General features: G+C 38.5%; 1 protein-coding gene across 2 annotated transcripts in view; it reads left to right on the top strand.

Annotated features, from left to right (window-relative positions):
• The window catches only part of KITLG (KIT ligand), a 91,626-nt gene that overhangs the window by 38,613 nt on the left and 26,185 nt on the right, over positions 1-26,828 (top strand). For both annotated transcript variants that reach the window (XM_070409603.1, XM_070409602.1), the window contains exons 3-4: positions 11,679-11,741; positions 26,230-26,400. In XM_070409603.1, coding sequence (XP_070265704.1) covers positions 11,679-11,741; positions 26,230-26,400 — 234 coding nt within the window. The remainder of the gene's footprint in view (positions 1-11,678; positions 11,742-26,229; positions 26,401-26,828) is intronic.

Raw genomic sequence — 26,828 nt, 5'->3', positions numbered from 1 at the left:
TAAAATGCAGACCACAGAGACAGGGGGCATAATACCACATCTGGAATGCATTTTTCCCAGCTCTGACGATCTAGGGGAGATTGTACATGCTCATTTGAGTTTCGGAGTGTGCTTTCGGGATGAACAGCATTTGAGAGGCATTTTTATAAATTTCTGGTTCAAAATAGCTGAGGACAGTTAGTTATTGACTGTTGTCTAGAGAACAGAAATGATGTGAGACTAAAAAAGAAATGAGGGTTGTTGTGACATGTACAAAAGAAAGAAAAGTACATTCATGGAGATATTTATCTTTCCTACTCTAGATATACATTTCCTGGTTTAAATGACTTTCGGTTCATTGAAACAGAAGTTTAATGCTCTGGTCAAAATCTTGCTAGCTTAGCCTCAGTGCAGAATTAGGAACACACACCCATACCCACAGGCACACACAAACACAGTGTATGAAGATAGGCCGAGCATATCCAAGATTAATATTGTACATAAGAGGGTACAGGTTTAAAAGTATTCTTGATGCAGTAACATGAAGATGTAGTAACATGTGCTATTTGAGAGGATAGTGACCAAAGCAATGCATCATTTTCCTATCATATGCTCAGCTAGGTACTGAGTATAGTGGGGGGGATAAGGGTGGAGTATTTTTTTTTAAATTTTGTTTTAGTAGAAGACACACATTAAATGTGTGTTTGATGAAAGAATTAAGGATGTGCTCCACTGAGGTGAGAATTACAGTCACCTGTGGTGCTTATTAAACTTGCAGGTGTCAGGGTTCTACTGATTCAGTAGGTCTGAGGGAGGGCTCCAGGTATCCGCATTTTTAGGACATTTCTGAAAAGAGATTTACTGCTCTAGATGGTCTTTTCTGTCAAACTTTAAAGACCAAAGTGTCTTAACTTTTATTTAATCTCAGTTTTTATTATGGCTAGTTTTATCTTTGTTATATAGATTTATGGATGTCAGCTGAGTATGTGTCTCCCGTACATGCTAAAGGGGCTGCTGGTAGAGCTGTGAAGCTGAGAATGAGCTGGGGCGATCAGCAGGGGTCCTGGGGAGCAAGTTTCAAATATGTGGGCAATGACTCATAGTTGGGAGATGATGGTGTATCTGACCACAGGCCAAGCATATCCAATATTAACATGGTATTTAAGAAAAATTACCTGTCCAAGTTGTTTGTTTGCTTTTGTGTGTGTGTGTGTTAATCCTTACCCGAGATATTTTTTTCATTGATTTTTAGAGGGGGTGAAAGGGAGGGAGAGAAGGGGGGAGAGAGAGAAAAACATCAATGTGAGAGACACATCGATTGGTCGCCTCCTGCATGTGCCCAGACTGAGCAGGGGATGGAACCTGCAGCCCAGGCTATATGCCCTGGATGGGGAGTCGAAACCTGGGACCCTTCAGTCTGGGAGTTGATGCAACCATGGCATTATTTTTTGCTGAGTGTTTGAGGATACTACTCAGTGACCACCACTTCCAGTGAAATGTCAAATCGGTATTTTCAAATGGCATACATAGGTATTATAAGAACCTTCCAAGATTTCCCATTCTTATCTTTAAAAACCATTTGCTTGTTTTCAATCTGTTACCTATCTGTTGATTCAATGGAAAATGGTTAGAAACTAAAAAGAAAGAAGTGCCAGAAAGGGATGGTTATTAATACTGACATTAAAATATAATTCCTCCCTTCAAGGACAACTGTGAAATCATTAAACTGAAAAGAGTTTTATCTCCTTTCTAGCAACTTACTCATGGAGAAATTTTTAATTTCAAGTGTTGATCTAGTGCAGTGGTTCTCAACCTTCCGGCCCTTTAAATACAGTTCCTCATGTTGTGACCCAACCATAAATTTATTTTCGTTGCTACTTCATAACTGCAATGTTGCTACTGTTATGAATCATAATGTAAGTATCTGATACGCAGGATGGTCTTAGGCGACCCCTGTGAAAGGGTCGTTCGACCTCCAAAGCGGTCGCGACACACAGGTTAAGAACTGCTGATCTAGTGAAATTAGTAAGTTTATTTCAGATTACTGAAAAAAATCAAGTTAATAAAAATATAGATCACTTCTAATTGAATAAAAGACCTTCATAATGCACAGCCTGTATTTCATAGAGTAGAAAACATAAAAGTATAAAGTAATTTCTGATATCAGAGTGGGAAATAAGCCATCTCCATGAATATATGAATGTATATCACTAATATCACAGAAACAGCACATAAATGGATGCCATTTAAAAGATTTCATGGTATAACATCGGACCCAACCTGTGTGAATACAAGGTGTCCCAAAAAATGTATATACACTTTAACAGCTGACAGCTCAATTTTGAAAATGAAATATATTTTAATAAACACTGCCTTTATAATTATTCAAAGTGTATACACACTTTTGGGGGGTACCCTATATATTGGTTAGGAGAATGGATTTTGGAATCCAGCAAACCTGAATTTTAAATACCAATTCTTTGACCTTGGACCAGTTTTGTGGGTTAGATTAAATAAGAGAATGCATATATAAATATTTACCCCAGTTATTATCCCATAACCTTTTTGTGCCTCAGTTTCCTCATCATTATAATCAATTAATAATACTTTACACCTTGGCTGGTATGGCTCAGTTGGTTGGAGTGTCATCCTGTACAGGTTCAATTCTGGGTCAGGGCACATACCCGGGTTGCGGGTTCAATCCCAGTTGGGGTGTGTATGGAAAGCAACTGATCCATGTTTCTCATATTGATCCTTCCTTCTCTCTCTCTCTCTCTCTCTCTCTCTCCTTCATCCTTCCTCTCCCTAAAATCAATTAAAAAATCATAATAATCGTTTACCTCATAGAGGGATTGCAAGAATTAAATAAGTTAATAGAATAGTGCAAAGAACAAAGCAAGTGCCTGCTAAATAATAGCTCTTAGTGGTGATAGTAATAGTGTTTATGGGATCATAGGATACCAGAGATGAAAGGGAATTTAGAGACATTATAGAGAAACTATTTATAAATAAGGAAACCTAGACCCAAATTGTTGAAGATGGGCTCCTGGTCCCATTACCAGTGCTGGTCTTCTAGAACAGTGGTTCTCAAATGGGCTCCTAGAGCCACCCAGCCACTCTGCTATTATCTACATAGCTGGGCTTCCAAATAAGAAAAAAGAATCAAACATATGAAAAATGTTTGAAAGCCACGACTTTAAACTAGTATTTGTGGGATATCATTTGAGAACCATGCGTTAGGGTACCTCTTCAAAGTACAGCTCAATACAATCTCTTAGGGCAGTGGTCGGCAAACTCATTAGTCAACAGAGCCAAATATCAACAGTACGATTGAAATTTCTTTTGAGAGTCAAATTTTTTAAACTTAAACTATATCGCTAGGTACATTGTTATTAACTTAATTAGGGTACTCCTAAGGTTAGGAAAAGCCACACTCAAGGGGCCAAAGAGCCGCATGTGGCTCGAGAGCCGCAGTTTGCCGACCACTGTCTTAGGGTATTTATTAAAAGTATAGCTGCCAGGCCCCACTTCAAAAATGCTGACTCTCAACCTGTGCAGATGGAGTGGAGGAACTGAATGTCTGCATCCCAGGTGAGAGTTATTTGCATAGAAGCACCAGGACTGCTTAGGTCATAGTACTGATAATGTTGTTGTTTTTCATGTTTGAAAAGCTGTGTTTCCCATCCTTAAACTAAAATCCATTAATTTCACTAATTCAAACAGCAACATGAGTGACTTGAGTTTTATGAACATAGATCATCACAGCCTCTCCCTAAAGAACAGTGGGGCTAAGCGCCTTGGCCCCGGTCACCAAGACTGCTGTCACCTAGCTGTGTGACTTGGACAAATAATCTTAATCTAGGATTCACCCACTTCGAACCTTTGTAAAATGGAACTCCAAAGGATGCCTCTGAGGCCATAGGTGAATTTCTGAGAAAAGGTGTATAGCGCTTATCTGCTTCCCTGGGAAGTTCCTGGCCCTTTTTAGCTTTGAAGTCCTTTTAGTGCATAAGAATACTTCTTCAGGATGCATCTTTTGGAGTCATTCAGTAATGTCTTACCTAAAGGAACTTGTATAGAATGAGAGAAATTCGTTTTGCAGGTATAACCTTGGTAAGTCCTATTTGGGGGAAAGAAAGTGAGTTGATAGTACACTTTTGCCCTGTGCCTCACAATCATTTCAACTGGAATCATTCCTTTGCAGTCTCTGCCAGTTCTGCCTTTACATTAGGTGGCACCTTGTACTGTGCCCACAAACCTTAAGTTTCTTTGCTTGGGTCATTCTCATGTCAGAGAAGCACATGACTTATGACCTGACTGTCATTTTTTCTCTTCACATTTCTTCTTGGACACTTTGTCCTACCCCTATTGCCCCCAAGGTTTTAATTTGAAATCCTGCTGGCATGTTTACTCAGGATAATAGTTCATCTATTTACAGAACGTTTTGCTTTGTTTCTAAAAAATGTTGCAAGACTTGTTTTAAATGGCACACTCAGACCTACCTAAGGAAAGGGTCAAGTATCTGGGAAGAGGATGAATGGAACTTTAAAAGCTTATATCTAGAGGACAGTTAGGCTCCAGCTTTTAGTGGCTGTGTTGATGGGAGGAATCCAAATATTGAAATAGTTCAAATTAGTTTCCATCTTACTTCTTCCTACTGTTGCCTTCATTCGTGATGATGTTTTTCCTTCATCTGGGGGAATTTAATTAAATGTGACTTTACTCTTTTAAAAGCTCTTTTTATCTTTAAATATCCATTGAGTGGTTATTTGTCTCTCAAAATGCTTTAAGGCAGGTGGCTATCCCATCTGCATCTTGTAGAGGTGAAATTACTCTGCCTTTTCAAGGTCAGGGTACAAATCAGTAGAAGGAATTGAAACTCAGGAATGCCTGGTTTTCCTGGTCTTGTGGTAGCCACTTATTTTAAGTAGGTTACATTAATATTATGTAACTCTTGGAGTTTCACATAGTGGGAAATTATAAAAATATCCTCAGATAACAAATTTTCACACTTTGAATGGGCAGTTTTGAATAATTCTGGTTTTTATTCATCTTCAAATATAATTTCTTTCAAATAGAATTGCCACTGCATTAAAAGTGGAGGATTGGAATCTCTTGAGTCTTTCAATTTCTAGATGGATGCTAAGCTTTTCTAAGCATATTTTCTCTTTAAAGCAGAGGTCTCACATATTGTGTGACCCTCAAAGAACAATGATTCTATAGCTAGAGTGTTTTTAAAGTTTATTTTTATTAGTTTGCAATACTTAGCATGTTAATTTCTGTTCCTGTGGTCAGTAGAAATGCCTTTATTTAAAAACTAGAGGCCTGGTGCATGAAGTTTGTGCACAGGAGGGGGAGTCTCTCAGCCCGTCCTGCACCCTCTCCAATCCGGGACCCCTCAGGGGATGTCTGACTTCCGGTTTAGGCCTGATCCCTCAGTCGGGCAGTCAGACATCCCTTTGCAATCCGGGACCACTGGCTCCTAACCACTCTCCCCTGCCAGCCTGATCGCCCCTAACTGCTCTGCCTGCCTGCCTGATTGCCCCAACTGCCTCTGCCTTGGCCCTGCCACTGTGGCTTTGTCCAGAAGACATCTGGTTTATTTAGTCTAATTAACATATTACCCTTTTATTAGTACAGATAAAGTTAGGAATTTTAGTATTCAAAGAAAGGACAGAAATGTACTAAAAATAAAATTTGTGATGGCTTGCTATATTGCCAAGCATGTCAGTTTTATGATGAAGAAAACATTGTGAGTTCTTTCTTTATGGAATAAACCACTTACATGCTATGTCTCCCACTCCTTGACTTGTTAAAGCAGTGGTTCTTGTCTGAGTATTCAGACACCATGCAAAGCACTCTGTATGGATTCTTTCCTTTAATTTTCATGACCCTAGGAGATCATTTTTTTTAGCGTCAGTTTATTGGTTAGAAAGCTGAGGCCTACTAATAGTAAGTCAGTTGACTATCCTCTCTTGTAAAGAGGAAGCTGAGTTGCCCTAACTGGTTTGGCTCAGTGGATAGAGCGTCAGCCTGCGGACTGAAGGGTCCCAGGTTCGATTCCAGTCAAGGGCATGTACCTTGGTTTCGGGCACATCCCCAGTAGAGGGTGTGCAGGAGGCAGCTGATTGACGTTTCTCTCTCATTGATGTTTCTCACTCTCTATCCCTCTCCCTTCCTCTCTGTAAAAAATCAATAAAGAAATATATATTTAAAAAAAGAGGAAGCTGAGTAGAGATTTGAACCCATCATTTCCTGTCTCTGTTTGTGGATCTGAAGCACAAGAACCCAGTTCTTAATTTATAAGGTCTTAATTTAAGATGTAAATGTCAACTGTACTGTAAGAATTATCATTGTAACCTATTGAATTTTATTTCCTAGGTAGTAGCCACCTATTTTATGATTAGGAAGCAGTCATATTGTAGAAGTTCAATTAATACTACCTAACTGAAGTCATAAAGTGTGTCTGTGAAATAGAATTTGTTATCTGTTCTGCTTTTGAAAGAAGACAAGGGTCATCTAACTCTTTATGTATTCTTCACTGAGAAAATATGATCCAGAAAAGTCTCCTGAAGTTGTCATCTAATTTTTTAAATCATTAATTAAGGCATTATTAAAAAAATAATCTCAGTACCTTTGAAAACTAAAGGTAATTGACCTGGTTACTTAGATTTTTATCAATATTAATAGGAGATGACTTATAAGGAGAAATTTTAAAAATCAAAAAGCTTTCTCCTATGTTATTTCTGAAGACTCAACAGCCAACATTACACTAAGCTGTTGTGCATGAGTGAACTATGACATTTAAATACAAGAGCACAGTTTGCTTGTTTTCCCTCTACAGTAGTGATTTGGATCTGATGAGACTCTGAAAATTGTGGGCCCTTACCCATAAAAGGGCCACATCTGCACTACATTTTATGTACATTGTCAAGGGGATCAGGAGTTACTCCTACTGCATTTTGATTCTTACCTAGAACTTGGGAGAAAAAAACTGAGATAAATAAGTGTCTTGACAAAGATGTCTCAGCAAACACTGATTTGAGAACATTTGGGGACCTCAGTGACATTTGAAGATGCTAAGGTTTTCAGATCCATGACCTAGAGAGGGAGTTAAATATTCTGACTTAAATATTTCTACTGAGTCCAGATACCTGCAGGGCATGGTATGCAGCCAGTGCCTATCTGGCTTGCAATGATTTTTTTTTTTTGGCTCAGTATCCAGCAATTTTGCATGCTGTTCCCTTATACTCCACCCTCCTTCAGTGTCATTGAGTATGATCAATTCTTAAGACATTTCAAAAAAGATAGTGAATGAGCCCACCTAGTAAAGCCAGCCAATCATCAAGTGACTTGTTTTTTGCAGTTTTATGCATTTTACAATCGGGTATAGTATTGACATCTTTGGAGACCAAACTACAAAGATCATTGGGATAATCTGGCCTTTGGTAAAATTTTCCATCAATTAGGTTCGACTTTATTTAATTTTGCCCTGAGCTTATTTTACTACAAAATATTTATTTTCAAAATCTGTAGCCTTGGTTACTTATCCACTTAACATACCAACAGGATACTTCCCTGGAATCTAAACCACATTTCTGCTTTTTCAGCTTCCACTCTCTATATAAATATTGAGCACATGCTCAGCACTGGCCCAGTGGTCTTCTAGACTGTTTCCCACCTCTGTTCTCTCCTTGCTCCAATCCATCCTTCCAGACTAATCTTCCTAAGTTTACTGTCCTGTTCCCTCTTAAACTAAACATTCAGTGCAACACTCCTGCTTACATGAGAGTTAAATCAGACTGATTTTTAGTAATTGTCTAGTTCACCCTCTTCATTTTACCGACGAGAAGTAGAAGTTCCCCAGAGAGGAAGTGATGTCCCTCAGGCAGAAGTGACTTGCTGTGGGCTCTGGTGGTAGACCTGGTCCCACTGAAACTTCACGGCCTCCCTTTGGGCCTCCTTAGCACAACATTCAGGGGCTCTCTAAGGTGGCTTTCTGGAGTATTTCCTGCCCTCTCATCTGCAGAAGCCTGATTTTTCTGTCTCTGGTCTCCCAAAGACACTACGACGCGCTTTCCCATCTCTTTGTCTTTGCCTGTGACCCTTCCTCTGTCTAGTCTAATGCCCCATTCCCTTGTGATGTACTCATTCGCATGCCATGCTGGAGCACTAAGTATTTAAAATGTGGTCTTTAATTCTAAATTAGTCTTTATAAGTCCACTAGTAAGATTCTATTATGATTTCCATTTTACACATGTGGAAATTAAAACTGAAGTAGATTACTTGCCGATGAGTTAGCATGTGGCAGGGCCTGGATCCAACCTGGGCCGTGTGTCCCCAACACTGTGCATTTTCGTGTGTGCTTCAAAGGAACATCTTCCAGTTCCAGGCCATAGGCTCCCTCTGCTCAGAGAAGCTGAATTTATCGCAGGGTTCTCTGTGCTTTCTGAATGCTGCTCAACATACCTTAATACTTAGAAAGTAATATAATAATTCATGAACTGATCATAAAAATCTATTAACTTGACTTCCTAAATTCTCTTCCAAATGTAATTGGGAAGGAATCGGTGCACACCAATAAAGTCATGAAGGGGAGAGAGAACTGTGCTGAGAGCAGCACCCAGAGCCTGGATTTGATCCCATCCCCACCAGGAACTCCTGGTGCCTGTGACCTCCAGGTGCCAGTTAACTTCCCTGGGCCTCCAGGCCTTCATCTGTAAATGAGGTGTAATGATATACACCTCATGGGGCTGTGGTAGAGACTGTGTATAAAAACTTTTTATTAATTGTATAGCATTTTTCAAAAGTATCATTACTTTTAAGCCCCATCAGAAATTAAATACTATTAAATCAATTTAATGGAGAATTTTCTTTATTATTATCCATCCTTCAAGTGGTAAGGTGTAGGGAGTTTAGTGTGTTGGTCAGATAACTTTTGTGGGGTTTCTTTGACTTTTTTAAGCCAATTTTCTTACAGAGAAATTACTAATAATATGGGATTGGCCAGCATATCCCTTCCATTTTCTCTGCTCTTTAGGTGTATGTACTCAGATCCTGAGTTTTCTGAATGCTAACTTGACCAGTTCTATATTGTTGGCTATGCAAGTTATATATAAAAGTAGGGCCAGATTGTCAGGCAACTTGTGTTCAGAGCAGCTGCCACTGCTTGCCATGTCTCTCCATCTGGAATGGCTTTAATGTACATGTTTTGTTCATAATGAAAAAATGTTGCTGCTCAGTCTGATTCCAGCATTTATACCTGCAAAGGCATCAGCAGTGTCAAGGCTGGCAGAACATAATTAAGTCACTTTGCTTTTTAAAGATGGGGATGAAGATCCAAAAGACCAAAGAAGTTACGGAAGCATGGTAAGAGAGGAAGAAAATTAAGAGTAAAAGGCAAGAATGTAACTCCTAAATTAACAATTAAAAATACTGCCTCTCTGGCAGCCCAGACATCCTATATAATAAAAGGCTAATATGCAAATCAACCAAATGGCAGAACGACTGGTCGCTATGAAGTGCACTGACCACCAGGAGGCAGATGCTCAACACAGGAGCTGTCCCCTGGTGGTTAGTGCTCTTCACAGGGGGAGCGCCACTCACCCAGAAGCCCTGAGCTGGGTTCACTGCTGGCATACACAGCGGCAGTGGCGGGAGCCTCTCCCACCTCCACAGCAGTGCCAAGGATGTCTGACTGCCAGCTTAGGCCCACTTCCCGCAGGGAGTGAACCTAAGCCATCAGTTGGACATCCCCTGAGGGCTCCCAGTCAGGCCAGGCTGAAGGAAAACCCCAAGTGCACGAATTTTGTGCACTGGGCCTCTAGTGTTTTCAATGAGCAGCAGAGGGTCCATTATTTTATTAATTTGGTGGGGATGGCATGAGGAGAGATGATGGTGGCCTCATGAGTGGAAAATGCCCAGGACAAATGGGCAGAAAGTAGATGAAAATGTGCAGTGGAGCCAAGAGGCAAGGGGGCTTTGCTGTCAGAGCTGAGTTCCAGTGCAGACTTAACACTGAGTAATGTGACCTTAGTCAGGTTCCTTCACCCCTCAAGTTGTTCATTTGTGAAATACAGATAATATGTAACAGGGATCTGGGGGTTGGATATAATGATGCAATGTAAGTCCTTAATGAGCACAGTGCCTGACACACAGTAAATATGTGGTAAATGTTAGGCTGGAGGCTGAGATGGGAGTGTGAGAGGTACCACTGGAGGTAGAACTGTAGTGAACACAGTGGCTCCCCCTCAACTACGTATTTTCTATCTGAAGTTGGGAATCTATGTATTTGGAGGGCTGACCAGTAGTTAAACATGGATCTTCAACTTCATGGGGGTCGATGTCCCTAACCCTTGCATTGTTCCAGGGCCCCCTGTACTTATGCCTTTACCTGGATTATTTTCTCGCCAAATTGTTCTCAGATTCTAGAAGCTATTGGCAAGGCCAAGAAGAAACATGGGTTGTGTTATAGGACACCCTGACTAGGTCATCTCCTCTCAGAGATGACATAGTCCAGCAAATATGTACAAGGTCCCAGCTTACTTTGGGGAACAGTAAAGATTTTGGAGCCAGGATGAGAGAAGATAAGTCTGCAAAAGCAGGGTAGATTCATTGAAGATGTAACAGTGCAAAACCACATTTCCCCATTATATATTGTTTTAAGAGCCAGTGGGCTAAATCAACTGTTGGCTGTATTATTCAGATGGAAATTTTAACAAAGCTGGAAGGGTGGGAAGGCAGAGCTGGTGCTATATGTAAGAAAGGATATGAGAGAACCCAGAATTCCGTGTGCTTGGAAGTCAGTTGCCAGTATAGCTTTCAAAATAGACTGAGTGTTTATGATGTGTTTGACACATTCCCTTACCTCAGTTCATGACTACTTGGCCTGGGTATCTTTATCTCCATTTTACAGGTGAGAGACACCAAAGTACAGAATTTAGATTTGTTTCAAATTCCCTGGTTCCAAATCAGGTGCTTGTTCAATTTATGCCACAATGACTGATAGAAATGTGTTAGATCTATTTTTAAAACCTTTAAAAGAAATTAGGGAAATATTTGAGGCATCTCAGATGTTCAGCCCTAGAAAAGTGGATGAATTGGACTTTTCTAAATTATTTAAGTTATAAAGCATCTCCATCCCATAATTAGCATTCTTTTGAAGTTTTGCTGACGTTTTTCCTTAGAACAACATAGAGCAGTAGTTCTCAGACTTGAGCACTCACCAGAATGGCCTGGGGACTTGTGGAGTGAGAGTCGGCAGGTCTGGTGTGACCAGGAACTTGCATTCCTAACAGGTGCCCGAGTGATGTTGACATATGACTTTGTGAATGACTGATAAGGAAAATATATTGTATTCCTGATTATATGGAGGAATTGTATGAAGATAATCCTGGAAGGGAATTTCCAAGACCACAGATAGAAATTGCAATTCAGATCATGTTTCCATAAGTGAATTTGTAGTCCAAAGGATTTGTATTGTAACTTTATTTTTTTGGAGATTGACTTTCATTACAAAGGGATATCAAGAATGAAAGTCATTTTATGTGTAAATGTTGAAATTCTGTGTAACTTAAAAACATAACAGGTTTGTATGTTTTCCATACTACTAAAAATAGCATATTAATTGTTATGTATGGATTTTCTTACAGTATTTTCTTTCTTTTTTTTTCTTTTTTTTTTTTTTTTTGTCTCTGTAGGTGGCAAATCTTCCAAAAGACTATAAGATAGGCCTCAAGTATGTCCCCGGAATGGACGTTTTGGTATGTAAACTTTACGTTTCAGAGTTTCATTTTGGTAGCTGATAAAAGAGATGGCATCACCTTATTGAGATAGAAAATTATCTGACATTTAGAAGTTTGCAAGTTGTTTCCTAAACCTCTACTCCCAAATTTGGAACAAGCCACAAATTTCTCTTTTCCTTTTAGCCTCTCCCCAAAAAGGCTTCAGTGTAAAATTATGTAAATTTTTTCTATACTTGAAAAGGTCCTATGTAAATCTCTTTTCTATTTAATTTGAGAACACAAACTATTTTATCTCAGAATTTATTAGAATCTTACAATAGATTCTTAGAACCTCATAATAAAAATATGAGGTTATGATTATAAACACTCCTTTGTTATTGCAACCAAGAAATGTTAATTATTTTTCATTGGGAAGAAATAGTTGAAGAATTCATATATGAATAAATATTTCAAGCATAGGAAATGTAATACCCATGTATCCATCACATAGCTTGTCAAACCTTACACTGTGCAATATTTGCTTCAAATATTTTTTGATATTGAATCATTATACATATAACTAAGTCCCCTGTATTCCCTTTCCCTATCTCCATTATGTCCCACTTTGTCTCTTAGGGACAATTTGTCTCTTATGAACAAGTATTCTGAACTGGAATAGTTTATTCCAAGGCATGTTTTTAGGACTTGGCATGAGGTTAGCCTCCCCTGGAGTTGTGTCGAGCACAACAGCACACAGTAGCCCTTGTGCTTTTATAGTTTTACTACTGCAAACTCTGCATCTATACATAATATATTGTTTTTTGCATGTTTTCATATTTATGTTAATGTCATTATACTGCATACACCACTTTGCAGGTTGCTTACTATTGCAACATGCCTTTGAGATACTGCTCCACGTTGATTCGTTCTAACTAACATATTGTGTTGAGTTCATTTGAAACCATTTGGGGTACTCTACTCTGCAAGTAGACATCTTTCCTTAAATTACCAAATACTATACATCCACCTCGTGCAAATTGTCCGAGGCTTTGAGTCAATCAAAAGCATGACGAGTTTAAGTGCGTTAAGTACATCACTAAGTGCTTGTACTTAAAACGTGTTTCAAAGACTATAAGGTTATCATTACAAGAGAAGGTCAAAGGTACTTTTCTTTTTCTTAGTAAACCTTTTAGCATGAACTGTCTAATGTTCCTTAGAACTCTTTTGAACATGTACCTTCATGCTGAACCAGTTATTCTTGAGTCTAGGTCAAAGTCTGGCCTATTGAATTAGGGGAAGTTCTCTAGAGATAGGGATGTAAAACCACAGCATCCTGAAAGTTAATTAATGCTACCATTCAGTCACTCAGGCAGCAAGTATTTGTTTAGGAAAAACTATGGAAACAGCACTTCATCAGACACTTTAAGAAACAAACACATGTCGATTTAGTCTTATGTTGAAAAACTGGGGAGAAATTATCTGGCCTTTTTCAAAATGAATTCACGTATTTGTCTCCTTGGATGATTACGGAAAAACCTGTGAGAGCAGCAGGAGAGCTAAGGTGACTCCTCTTTTACAAATGACACACTGTGGTTTGCAACCCAGAAGTATTTTGCCCAGGCTTGCACAACCAGAGAGTGACCCATCTTAACAAGAAACCTGGGGTCATGCGACTCACCCCTGGGTTACAGAATGTGGTTATCTCAATAATTACACTGGTGAGAGCAAGTGTTCTAAGTGAAGCATCTGAGTGGGAAGGACGCACCTGCTCTGGGCTAGAGAAGCACTTTGGGCCTCTGATTGCCGAACTCACTCAAAGACATGCGGCTCTTTGAAAAACAAGCTTACACCAAAAATAACGGAATAGGTTATTGTGTACGGTGTAATCATAGATTACACTAAATCACACATTTTGGTACTGGCTGGTGACAGCAAGAGCCAAACTTGTAGAAATAAAGCCAGCTCTTTGCCACATGTTTTCTTTCTGTTTCTGTAATTGAGAAAAGTCCACTATTATTTGATCTTGGCACTCTATCCTGGCACGCTGGGGAGTAACTCTGTTTTTGGCTACCACAGTTGGCAAGGAAAACAAGCCCACACATAGGACTGTGCGCAGAAACCTGTCTTCAGCTTTCTTTTACCTTCCTTTTAAAACCGTAGTTGCTGCCAAGATCAGAGGAGTTTCCCAGTGGACAGGCCCCTGATTATTTGTCAGTGGTCAGAGTCCCAGCTGCCTTATCTTTTGTGTTTAAACAATAAAGGGTGGAGTGGGAATCAAAATGGGCACCAACAACTTCTCTGGGGCCAAAGCAATAAAATTCTGCCTGCGGCACTGGGCAGAAGAAAGCTCTAGAATAGAATACACATTATCATCATCATCATTATTATTATTATTATTATTAGCTTTTGTTTTAAAAATCAGATAAATACACCTGAAAAGGAGAGCTTGCTTTTCTAAGGGCCTTCCTAGGAAATTACCTAGTAGGTTCTCTCTCACAAATAGCAGGGTATGATCAACAGGTTTTTATTTAAATCTAAGGATAATTACCAATTCTATTTTAAGCTTCCTGAAGCTGTAATATTGCCAGGCTTAAGATTTCCTTTAAGTTCCTAACCTTAAAAGTCTTAAACATTTCCAAGCCTTTCCATTTACTAGTAATGTTACTATAGAAAGAACAAATATTAAGTCACTGAATCAGTGCCACATGTCTTCGGTCATTTTCACATTTGTAAAGTGATATACACTATGAGTTGCTTGTGGTATTTGAGTAAAAAATTCTTTATCTGTTTTTAATAAAAGTAAATTATGTATTCATCAGTTTTCTTTTAACTTTTTATTTGGGAATAACTTCAAATTTACAGAAAAGTTTATAAGACTATTACTCAAAGAACAGCAATATACTCTTTAATCCAGATTCATCTACTTTTAATATTTTGCCTTATTTGATTTCCTAAATGCTTGCTTTCTTTGCACACATGTGTGTTTTATTATTTTTCTAAACCTGTTGAGTAAGTTGTATACATAATGTCTATTTACCCTACATACTTCAGTGTATATTTCCTAAGTAAATTATTTTCTCTTACATGACAACATTGTAAGCTGTCAACTTCAATAAGTTTAGGAATAAGTAGAATACTTCAATCCACTGGCTGTATTTCAATTCTAACAACATTTTTGGGGGGCATTTCTTTTTCTCCAATACAAGAAGCGATCTAGGATTATAATTTACATTTTTATATCAAGTGTGATAGGCAGAATAATGGCTCCCCACGCATGTCTCCTGCTGTGAATCTAGTATTACCTGACAAGGCAAAAGGAATTGGCAGATATAACTAATTTAAGGATTTTGAGATGGGGAGAGTATTCTGGATTACCCAGGTGGGCCCAATCTAATGACTTGCATCATTATAAGCAAGAGGCAGGAGTGTCAGAGCCAGAGAGAGTGATTTGAAGATATTACATGGCTGGCTTTGAAGATGGAGGAAGGGGCCACAAGCCAAGGAATGCAGACATCCTCTAAAGCTGGAAAGGGGTTCTCCTGTAGAGCCTTTAAAAGAAACAGCCCCATTGAACACCTTGATTTGCACCTACTAAGACCTATTTGGACTCCTGACCTCAGGGACTACAAACTAATAAATTTTTCAAGCACATTAAGTTTATGGAAACTAATACATCCTGTCTCGTTAGTCTGCTTTAAGAGCTCCTAACCTTTCTTTGTATTTATGAGAGTGAAAGTTTTCAGTAATGCAGCCCTCCCCAGTAGTACAGTTTCTGAATGACTATATTCAGATTAGGCATGTCCAGCCTCTATGTGACATAAGTGATGATGCCTCTAGAGGCACATATTGTCCATCTCACCTTCCTGGTGCTCGTTGTGTGATCACCTGGTGCAGGTGTTCCACTGATGCTGTGTATTTACTCATTAGCGACTACTAAGCAATCTTTGGGGAGACACTTTCAGACGATGTCCAATTCCTCATCCAAGTCTCTCCTGTAAGTTTAGCAGCTATTAATGATTCTTACCTGAACCAGGCTTTACTATCACATCAATTTTTAATTAAGTTAAATTAAGCAGGGTTGAACAAGTCATTGGCAATATGGAACGTTACTCTAACCATATGCCTCCCAGCCATCTTCCCTCTGCAACACCCTTCCTCAGGTATGCATGACTTCACTTCTGGACCAGTCTCCCCTTCTTTGGCTGCTTCTGGGCTCCTCCAGTCTCCCTGGTCATTTCAGAATTCATCATTGAAGGTTTCAATTTTTTTCGTTGATACTGATTAAAAAAGAGAGATTTCAAGTGATCATTTAACTCCTCCTTCATTTACTTTGAATGGCTCTTAATTGCTCTTGGGAAACAGGAAAAGGAGCTCCTTAAACAAGGCCTCCCAGAGCTGTTTGATCTGGCACCTTTCCATATCCTGCTCAGTCCCTCATCCGCACACATTCCCCGCTGGGAGGCTTCTCTACACATGGCTTTCTCTGTACCTGGAATCTGGTCTGTCCTCTTGTTTAGGTAACTGCTGACGCTTTCAGCGTCAATTTCACTTCCTTATGGAAGCCTTCCCTCTCCTTGATGACACCAAATCCTCCTATTAGAAAGGACACCTCAGGGTAGCAGTTTTTCATTTATTTGTGGATTATTTTATTGATAATTGTCCACTTGTAAACTTCAAGAGGGCAGGAATTGTATGTTTGCTTTTTAATATTCTCACTGCCTAGTGGGTGATAGGCACTTAATAAATATCTACTGAAAGAAAGTGCAGACGGAAGGAAGGAGGAAAGTTCCCTAACGTGTAATCACTTGTAATTTCCCTGAGGTACAAATTTGACCTGAATAGAATCCACACGATTAATATGATGAGGTGAGGTGAATGCCTATAACATCACATATCTGCTCCACAGTGTTACTCTGGTCTTCTTTTAGGTAGGTGTTCATTTTGTAAAAGATCTTCAGTGTGAGAGTTGTATTATGCAAATTTTGAGGAACCATAGTTTCCTTGCGCCTTCTATTATACTACTTATTATTGAGTCATTTCCATAGTCAAGAACTTTCTCATTGTTCCCAAGGACTGAAGGCTGAAAGCCAAATTCCTGAGTCTGATCCTTGCTCAGGACTCTACACAATCTCGCCCCACCCTAACCACCTCACCTCAATACCCATATTACCCAACACAAACTCGCCACCCCAGCCAGATGAGTCCCTGCCTTCAAAATTACTGTGCTTATTCTAAACTCCAAGACTGTTTAGTGCTACTTCCCTTTGCCAGGGATGCCTTTCTCCCTCCTGTCTACCCATTCAAATTCTCCCCACAGAATCATGCAGTTATCCTGGGGCTGAAAGCATCTTAATGGTCATTTCCTCCAAGGTCAGCCTAAGATCCTTCTTTCTCACCAGGCCTTCTTGCCAGGCCATTTCCTACTTCATATCATGCTTTCTCTTCCCTGAATCATTTGTATATCACACCTACTCTGTGCTTTTGCTTGGTGCTACTACATAATACTGATATGGTTTCTCTGAATTTCTATAGAATTTGTCCAGAAAATCTTCATTTTGGGAACCTAATCATATATTGCTTACCCAGCTGTTTAAAATTGCATGTGTGAAAAAAAAAGTATTGTTGTGAAAAAATAATTAAGACACAAAAACTGGATTTTCCTTTCTCCATTTCTGCATCTCTGCCTCATTCTGTTCTGTCTGACAGAATTTGTCTCCTCTGTCCCAGTCACATGGTAGATTGTAACTTCCCCAGCGCTCCCAAATTGTCATGTTACAGTTTTGGCCCTGCAAAGACTAGTTATCAGTTCCTATCACCAGTATTAGTTTGGGGAAGGGACTTTCTGATTGGCCCATCAAGCTCAGGGTCCTCCACTGTCCAATCAGCTGTGGCCACAGAGCAAGTTCACTAATTATAAGTACAGATCCTGAGGGTTGACCCTCAGATTTGGAGTACTTACTATAGAAATAGAAGTCAGCCAAGTAGACACTGTAATTATCTAAATCTACCTCTCATATAATAAGTATTTTTTAAATGATTAAGCATAAATGCTAGTTAAATGAATAAAATACAACATTTAATAGTATTTTTAAATGGCTCTTATGTGTATTTAAACTACAGGGTCCATCTTAATAACAAAGTGATTATACTAAGGCACTGCTCAGAACATCTACCCCATTACTGTCTGAAAGAAATATAATAGAAGCCACATATGTAATCTTAAATTGTCCAGTCATTACATTAAAAAAAGTTACAAGGGAACGGTGTAACTATAATGATAAGTTTCATGTAGTCCAAAATGTCATTTTACCTTACAATCTATATAAAATTATTAAAGGAATGTTTTACATTGTTTTACATTATTCAGAACCCACCTCCAGCACATTCTAGTTCAGACACTAAGTTTTCATCAGAAATATTTAGTCCATATTTAGATTTTCATGAAAATACAGGTTTACATACCTAGCTTTTCCAAACATACTTAAAAGTTTTCTAGTGACTGAACCAAGTACTGATTTTTAAATTTAAAAAACTGAAGTTAAGTGAACTTAAGATTGTAGTTACTCAGTCACACTGGCCACATATTGAGTACTGGCCCTATTTTGGCTACCACAATTAGACAGACCCCTTTTTTCAAAGACAGAGAAACTGAAGCTCTGAATAGACTTGTCTAAACTCTCAAACTGTGTCAGCAGAGTTGGGACTGGAATGAGGCAAAATGAGCCTCTGGGTCATCCTTGCTGCCCTCCCCTCCCCATGCTGTTCCCTCCTCACTGTGCTATTTTGTGTCTGCCTCGGGAGCCATTTATAGACCTGCTCTGGGAAACAACACATATTTATAGTGTTTGGGCTGATTACCATCTTAATCAGATTGAGGTTTCTACATCACTCTAATTCAAACAAGAAAATGCAAAGTTACAGTGCCTAAAGTGAACTGAAAACCCAAATTAATTGTTTAGGGAGAGGACTAAAATAAGTCTGGACAAAACCCAGCTCATCCAAAAGCGAATTAAGATTTTGGAGACTCTACACCTAGTAATGGGAGCACACAGTATTTCGCAAAGTGCTTTTATAGGCCTTTTCTCACTTTGCCCATCCATGGGATGTTTGAGAGTGGCAGAGGGGTGTCTTGTCTGTTTTCTAGCCCTAAGAATAAAAACCGGAAGGAGAGGAAAGAAGGTTTACTCATGGCAATTGACATTTGCTATTTGGTTCTGACAGTTGCTCAGAGAAAGTTTCTTTCATCAAAATGACACTGGATTCATTGGAATGATACAGAATGAGCCATACCTTTACCCAGAGATCTCTTAATTGAGCCTAAGGACCAGTGCACCTGATCCAGATGTGCGAGCAGAGTCATGGTGACTCTGGGGCAGGAAAAATAGTTTATGTGCTTTGACTGGACTCATTGATGAAAGAACTAGCAGGTGTTCGACAGTCTTGGTGTCTCATATTTCTATCTAAATTTTTGGTGTAACCTTGAGCAAACCACATCACTGGTTTTCTCATTCATGATATTGGAACAACTGGACCACGTGGTCTTTAGTATTCCTTCCGGATTTAAAGTATTGTGCTTCTAATGGCATGGCTCTAGATTCGATGGATTGCTCAATTAGGGAGTAAATGCTGGAAGCATGAGAGGAAAGAAAGGGAATGCTTTGTGCCCTGGGCACTCATTCCTCTAATTCTGGAAAGTCTGAGGTTTGACACATATTAAAGAAAAGGAAACAAAAACACTCAAACTGGATGGTAATGCTGGTAATTGGATGAGTTGGATTAGAAGACTGGGTGAATACCACTGTTTCTCAGAAGCCTCACAGCGTGTGAGCCAGGGCTTTTCTCCCTCAGAATCTCTAATGGGTGTATTACCTCCACTCCTTTGTGGAGAACTCTCACAGTGATCACCTACCTTAGACCCCCTAAGGAAGCACACAGATATCTCTAGGAATAGCTACCAAATCAGAAGTGGTGCCAGGTGCATCCACGAAGAAGTGTTATCTAGCAGGTCCTTGAATAATGTCATTTCAGTTTATGCCGTTTTGTTACTAAAATATTGATGAGATGCCATAGGAACTTAACCCTTATTAAATATAAATAGGTTAAATATAAATAGGTATTAGCCTATAATAAAATTGGTTTCATTGTATGTCATTTTGCTTAAAGTTGTAGAACCTATGGACAAAGTTGAGGACTTACTGTTAGCATGTCTTGTCCACTTTCAGCTCCTATTTCCATAAAGCTGTGGTGACTCTGCATCTAAGCCTGGTGCTTCGTGTCATAAAGTGTCAGATTCTTTCAACTAATAAACCAGAACAGTTTCTTGAAAGAAGCAGGAAGGTGGGAAGGAGAAAGCATGCCCAAATTAGCAAGATCCCACGATGTTTTCAAAGCACACAGTGTATTTCAACTAGTTCTGAGACTGCAGAAGTGTTATATCACATGTCTTATGAAATTCATATAACATCTACTTTTAAATTTATGTGTAGTTTTAGAATGTTCATGGATATTTTCTTTTTAAAAAAATATATTTTTATCGATTTCAGAGAGGAAGGGAGAGGAAAAGAGAGATAGAAACATCAATGAGAGAGAATCATTGATTGGCAGCTTCCTGCATGCCCCTACTGGGGATCGAGCCCACAACCCAGGAATGTGCCCTTGGCCGAAATTGAACCTGGGACCCCTTAGTCCGCAGGCAGACACTCTATCCACTGAGCCAAACCAGCCAGGGCTGCATGGGTCTTTTCTTTGTTGGTGTTAGCAAGCAGTCACATTCCTAGTTATATTTAGAATGCTTTTATTTATAGTAGTTTTTATATCTTAAAAAATATCATTTTGTTAAATCATTAATTTGGTGCTCGTGGTGCTTTTAAAATCCCTTAGGAATCTCCCCCTTGCCCAGTACCTCAGTTGTTGGAGTATGGTCCCGAAACACCAAGTTTGCAGTTCCATCCCCAGTCAGGGTGCATACAAGAATCAACCAATGAATGTATCAATAAGAGGAACAGTCGGCCTGGCTCAGTAGTTGAGTGTCAACCTATGAACAAGGAGGTCACCATTAGATTCCCAGTCAGGGTGCATGCCTGAATTATGGGCTCGATTCCTAGTGTGGGTTGTGCAGAAGGCAGCCAATCAATAATTCTCTCATCATTGATGATTCTATCTCTCTCTCCCTCTCTCTTCCTCTCTGAAATCAATATATAAATTGATGTTTCTCTCTCTCCTTTCTCTCCACTCCCTTCCAAATAAATCAATATATATTTTTTAATTCCTTAGGAAATTCACAGTTTTTAACCAAATCTTCAATGGTAGGAGCATGCTAGCAGTTCAAAGCTATTGATTCAGTATCATTGATTCAGTTAGCATTCTAGAATGATACGTATTATATATATATGAATATAAAGGATATGTTGTTTTAGTAGTCCTACCTAGAACTGCTATAATTTACCCAGAAAATGTAAGACAGAAGCCACCAAGAAAGAAGGTAATAAATTGAGACTATGGAATTAGGGAAAATCCAGACATATTTTCCCTTTCAAAGCAAAGACTCTATTTCTTTTTGTATGTATATGGCTGAATAAAACTCAGTTACATGAACTTCAGGGATCTGAAAGGTAGTCTTTACATTGCTGCTATGACATCCTGCATGGCTTTATCAACTTTCCTAAGCCTTCACATTCTTCTACTAGTGAAAGAATGGTATTTATATCATACATTCTTCTAATGAATGCTGTGAGTTCATATTTATAAAGAACTATTTACATTTAAAATGGTCTCTGAAATATAAGAAATAGTGACCATCATGCCTGTGATTAAGGCAAAGAAAAAATTACATTTGTGCACTTCACAACCTTTAACCACCCATTTCTTAATCATAATCTTGAAAGAGTTGAAAAATAGAAAGGCCTATTAACTCACAAGTGAAATATTCAGTTGGCCATGTTTTGTTCTCTTTGCAAATCATTGACTATATTTAATTAAAAAGAAAATACGAAACTGCTTGACATTCTAGTAAAAACTGGTTACCTCTCCTGCAGGCAGACAGGTCAAAACTGGATGATATTTAATATTATTTATTTGTCTCAGTTTTAGCTTTAATAAATCCAAGAATTTTGAAAAGCTAAAATGTAACTATTTAAACAAATTATGGGAAAGATACAACTTTGAATTTATTATACAACCTTTTCCAATGAAATTGTGGCAAGAATGAATAATGAATGAAATACAATTGCAAAACTTTTAGAAATATATTTTTCAGCAGTAGAGTCCAGAAGTTTATATCTTATCAGCTAGCAATGAATTGTTCATTACTTTAAAAGGACGGATACTGCGGTAGGAGTAGGTAGTGGACGTTTCATGATTAAACTGCAAAAAATTACAGCTTTAGAGTTGAAAATTTTACTGGAAAAGGTTGATTGTTTGGACTGTTGATTTGGTATGTGAAAATGGGAAGTGTAGTTATAGATAAATGAGAACTTGAATACAGAATGTAAACATGGAGTTCAGATGAAAAGAGAGGTAAACAGAAGTGTCTGTAAGCACTGGCATTCCCCAGTGTAAAAATAAGATACATGGATACAAAATATTTTGTTTACTTTAACCACAGAAAAAGAAAAAAAAAAGACCACAGTAACAAAAGGAGGCCCTTAGTTCAATTCAAAACAAACAAAGGAATTTAATTTTGGTTCCTACATGTCAGAAGACCCAACAAGAGGATAGGCAGAGTATATTCAGAAAGTAGAGCAAGGAAGGAATTTAAAGATATTAATATGTGGATTTGCTTACCACAAAAATATTTGCACAGTTACAATGGAGTGAACTAATTGGTAAAGGCTGTTCTGCCATGTAAATACTATTCAAACTGTACTCCTAGTATGTGCTGTATTCCATATGTTAGGAATCCCAACCCTTGCTGATAGGGCTGACTATATAAAGGTAGTTGTCACTGTCTAAATGGAGAGAAACTTGGAGAGCAGTTCTGCCCCAAAGGAAAGACTGACAGCTTGGAAAGTGACTTGTAAATGGTGCAAATATGAACTTGCAGATGCTTGAGATAAGCATAAGCATTGATTGAACAAAACAAAGAATCCATTCTGAACATTCTTGGAAACACAGTCTTTCGGAACTTGGTTGATGAGTTGAATGAAGTGACCTAATTGAATTAATGCGCACTGGTGGTTTGTTTATTCTACTTAAATGAAGCCAGAGCCAACAATCCTGAAAGTTTTTATTTGTTTGTTTGTTTGTTTTGTGATGGGTAAGAAAGGAAAGGAGGTTGTAATCTAGCCCTAGAGCAGGCAGAACAAGGCATGGATCTGGGAGACTGTAAAATGGTAGAACTGACAGGATTTGGAAACTGATTGCGATTAGGCTGAGATGTGACGTAGAAGAGGAAGAGTAGAGTCAGGACATATTAAATGTGAGATGCTCTCTTTTTTCTTTTTCTTTTATTTTATTGGGGTGATTCTGGTTAACAAAATTATACAGGTTTCAGGTGCACAACTCCACAACACATCTTCTGTACACTGAATTGTGTGTTCACCCTCCAAGTCAAGTCTCTGTCCATCACCATTTATACCCCTTATACCCTCCTCCACCTCCCCCAAATCCCACCCCTGCAATAACCACACTGCTGTCCAAACCCATGAGCTTTTTCTCATTTTTTTCTTTTTTTGTTCAATTCCTCCATCCCTCTGGCCCCCCAACTCTCAAACCCAAAACTTTTAAATGACATTTAATGCTTCCAGGAATTGGAGCTTACCTATCTATGGGTAAACCCCTTTCTTTTTTGTCTGCATTATATTAATTGAAATTGTTCTGTTAAAGAAATCTAAAATGGCCCCAATATCTAATTTAGATTAAATAAATTACTTGACTTTCCTCCACAGAGATACTTTGCTGGTAAATGGAAAAATAAAGTTTAGTGTTTTGATTCATTTTACATGGCATCAGTTACTCTGTATCATTCCAATACAATAGATTCTAGAAGATATAGTAAATTATTTAGGATCTTATGAAGCCAAGTCAAGTTTAGCTATCCCCACTCATAGCCTTATTCTCCTCACTGTAATATTTAAGCACAGTTAAAAAAAGAAATCAGAGCCTCTACTTACAGAAAATGTAATCTTAAAATATGTGAAATATCTCAACTTATGATCAATTACTAATTTTAAAAAACACCACATTAATTTAAGAACTATGAAAATCCATTCTAATATGCTAAGAAGTTTTTCCTAATAATCTAAACCTCTGTTGATCCCCACCCATTTATAGCAGCTATACCGTGTAGGCCAGATCTAGTCTGCTGCTTGATTCTGCATAGTCAGCCAGCTGGGATTGGTTTTTATAGATGAACACTTGTGGTCTATATGATGATAGAGAATGGTGACTTTTGATCCCAAATGAGCAAAATGTTGACCTCAAATAGAGAATTCTATTATTCTTGTTGATACACCTGTATTACACAGAAAATTAAATTCAATTATTATGCAAAAGAAGTCATATTCAATTATTACATTTTTAATTTTATGATAAAATTTTTGTGGAAATTTGTTTTCCATTCTGTAAACATACCTGAATAATATCCTTGATTTTTGCCTCTTGGCATGCAGAGTCTAAAATATTTACTATCTAGGCCTTTGCAGAAGGTGTGGCCCCCTGATACATTTTTTCTCATTCATTTATTTCTTTAGTCATTCATGCATCAGATCAGCAAATAGTTTCTGAGCAACTCCCATATTCCAGACACTGTTCTAGGCCCTTGTGACACAGTTGGGAACAAGATTTTATAAAAATCCTGCCCTCATGAAACTTACATTCGAATTATATACATTATCACCTCACTACTGCCCTGTTCCATTATTCCCATTCCATATACTAGTATAGGCAAACTGAGGTTCAGAAAATTTGTGTAGTTTACCTACAGTCTCTTGGCTGAATTGAACCCGGTTATGCCTGACTCCAAAGCTTGAGCCTCTGACCAGTGGGCTGGGCTGGCTTCACAGGTGGGGCTCCATGCTTGGTGTCATGTTCTTCTGTCACCATCTTGAAATTCTTAATCATTTTTTAGACATAATAAAAAATTATTCATTTTTTTGAATAATAAATAAATTTTTATTTTGCTGTTGGCCCTCAAAATTATGTAGTGGGCCCTTTCACTAAGGCAAAAGTGCTTCTCTCTCAGATCACATTTCTACCAAATTCTTTTTCTTGGTTAGAAAACTGTGGTACATCTACACGATGGAATACTATACTGCTGTAAAAAAGAAGGAACTCTTACCATTTGCAACGGCATGGATGGAACTGAAGAGCATTATGCTAAGTGAAATAAGCCAGTCAATGAAGGGAAAAATACCACATGATCTCACTCATTCATGGATAATAAATACCATTACAAACTTTTGAACAATAATAGATACAGAGGCAGAGCTGCCTCAAACTGATTGTCAAACTGCAGCGGGAAGGCCGGGGAGGGTTGGGGGGCAGGAGGGAGGTGGGTAAGAGATCAACCGAAGGACTTGTATGCATGCATATAAGCATAACTAATGGACATAAGACACTGGAGGGTAAGGGAGGGCAGGGGATTGTCAAGGGCGGGGGGGAAAAAAAGGACACATATGTAATACTTTTAGCAATAAAAAAAAAAAGGAACTCATCTATGAAGGAGGCTTGAAATCTATCACTCTAGGAAAATCAGCTATTATTAGTCTACTAGAGGCCCGGTACATGAAATTCATGCATTGGGGGGTGGAGGGGTGGAGCTCTTCAGCGCAGCCTGCACCCTCTCACAATCCAAGACCCCTCTTGCAATCCGGGACCACTGGCTCCTAACTGCTGGCCTGCCTGCATGCCTACCTCATCACTCCTAACCACTTGCCTGCCTTCCTGATCACCCCTAACTGCTCGCCTGCCTTCCTGATCACCCCTAACTGCTCGCCTGCCTGCCTGATCACCCCTAACCTCCTCTTCCTAAGCTCCTGCCACCGCGGCTTCATCCAGAAGGACGTCCGGAATGACATCCAGAAGGTCATTTGGCTGTCTGGTCTAATTAGCATACTATGCTTTTATTATTATAGATTGTTTTATCTTCCATTCACCAAAAGACAAGAAGTTCCTTAAGGACTAGGACTCTCTCATTGTACCTAAAGTCCCATTGTACCTAAAGCTCTTTTAAGAACACATTGACTACAGAATACATATTTTTCAGTGGGGCTCCATGCTTGGTGTAATGTTAATTCCATTACTATCTGAATTTTATCAAGGGTAAGAGTTGGCTCTGTCTCATCTTAATTTACTTCCATGAAAGAGAAAAATGTTTACCATCAACACTTTCCTCTAATCTACATGCATTTGTAAATTTTGAAATAGATGTTAAATCTGAATTAAACAGAACACAAGAACTGACCTGTTCTAATATAAGGAAATCTTTTATCTGGCAGTCAATGACTGCAGCACTGATGTCTTTGAAGGATGCTCCTAGTTGACTGTATTTAAAAGATGCTTTATCTTTCTCTCTTTCAATTTCTTGCAGCCTAGCCATTGTTGGATAAGCAAAATGGTGGAGCAATTGTCAGTCAGCTTGACTGATCTTCTGGACAAGTTTTCAAATATTTCTGAAGGCTTGAGTAATTATTCTATCATAGACAAACTTGTGAAAATAGTAGATGACCTTGTGGAGTGCATGGAAGAACACCCATTGGAGGTAACCTTATATACATTGGGATTGGTTTCTACTACTCTCCTCTAAAACCTATATTGATGGTGGTGGTGGGGATGGGGCATCTTTGTTTGTGTGATTATTAATGTATAAATTTGTAATTTAAAAATATTTTGAAAGATGAGTACAGAAATACATGTTTGTAGTTATACTGCAGTGTTGAAATATACATTAAGACTTAAAAGTTGTTATTTATAAGTGAATTAAATTATCATAACTTTTCTATTAGGTTACAAATGTTCATTTACCTTTAAATGGAAAATTGTCTGTAATGAACATTTAAACTTGACTCTTATCCATAGTAATCACGTCATAACAAAGAAGTGCATTTTAGTATCTCCAAGTCATTTTCTGATTAGTTGTTGTCAACTTCAGAATATAGGCATGGCAATAATTTGGGTTCTAAGCATATT

Source organism: Myotis yumanensis, unplaced genomic scaffold (genome assembly GCF_028538775.1).
Source record: "Myotis yumanensis isolate MYYU_CA2020_CCGP unplaced genomic scaffold, mMyoYum1.0.hap1 SCAF_3, whole genome shotgun sequence".
In the NCBI taxonomy this organism is placed as follows: Eukaryota; Metazoa; Chordata; class Mammalia; order Chiroptera; family Vespertilionidae; genus Myotis; species Myotis yumanensis.
This window is presented reverse-complemented; position numbering and strand designations above follow the sequence as displayed.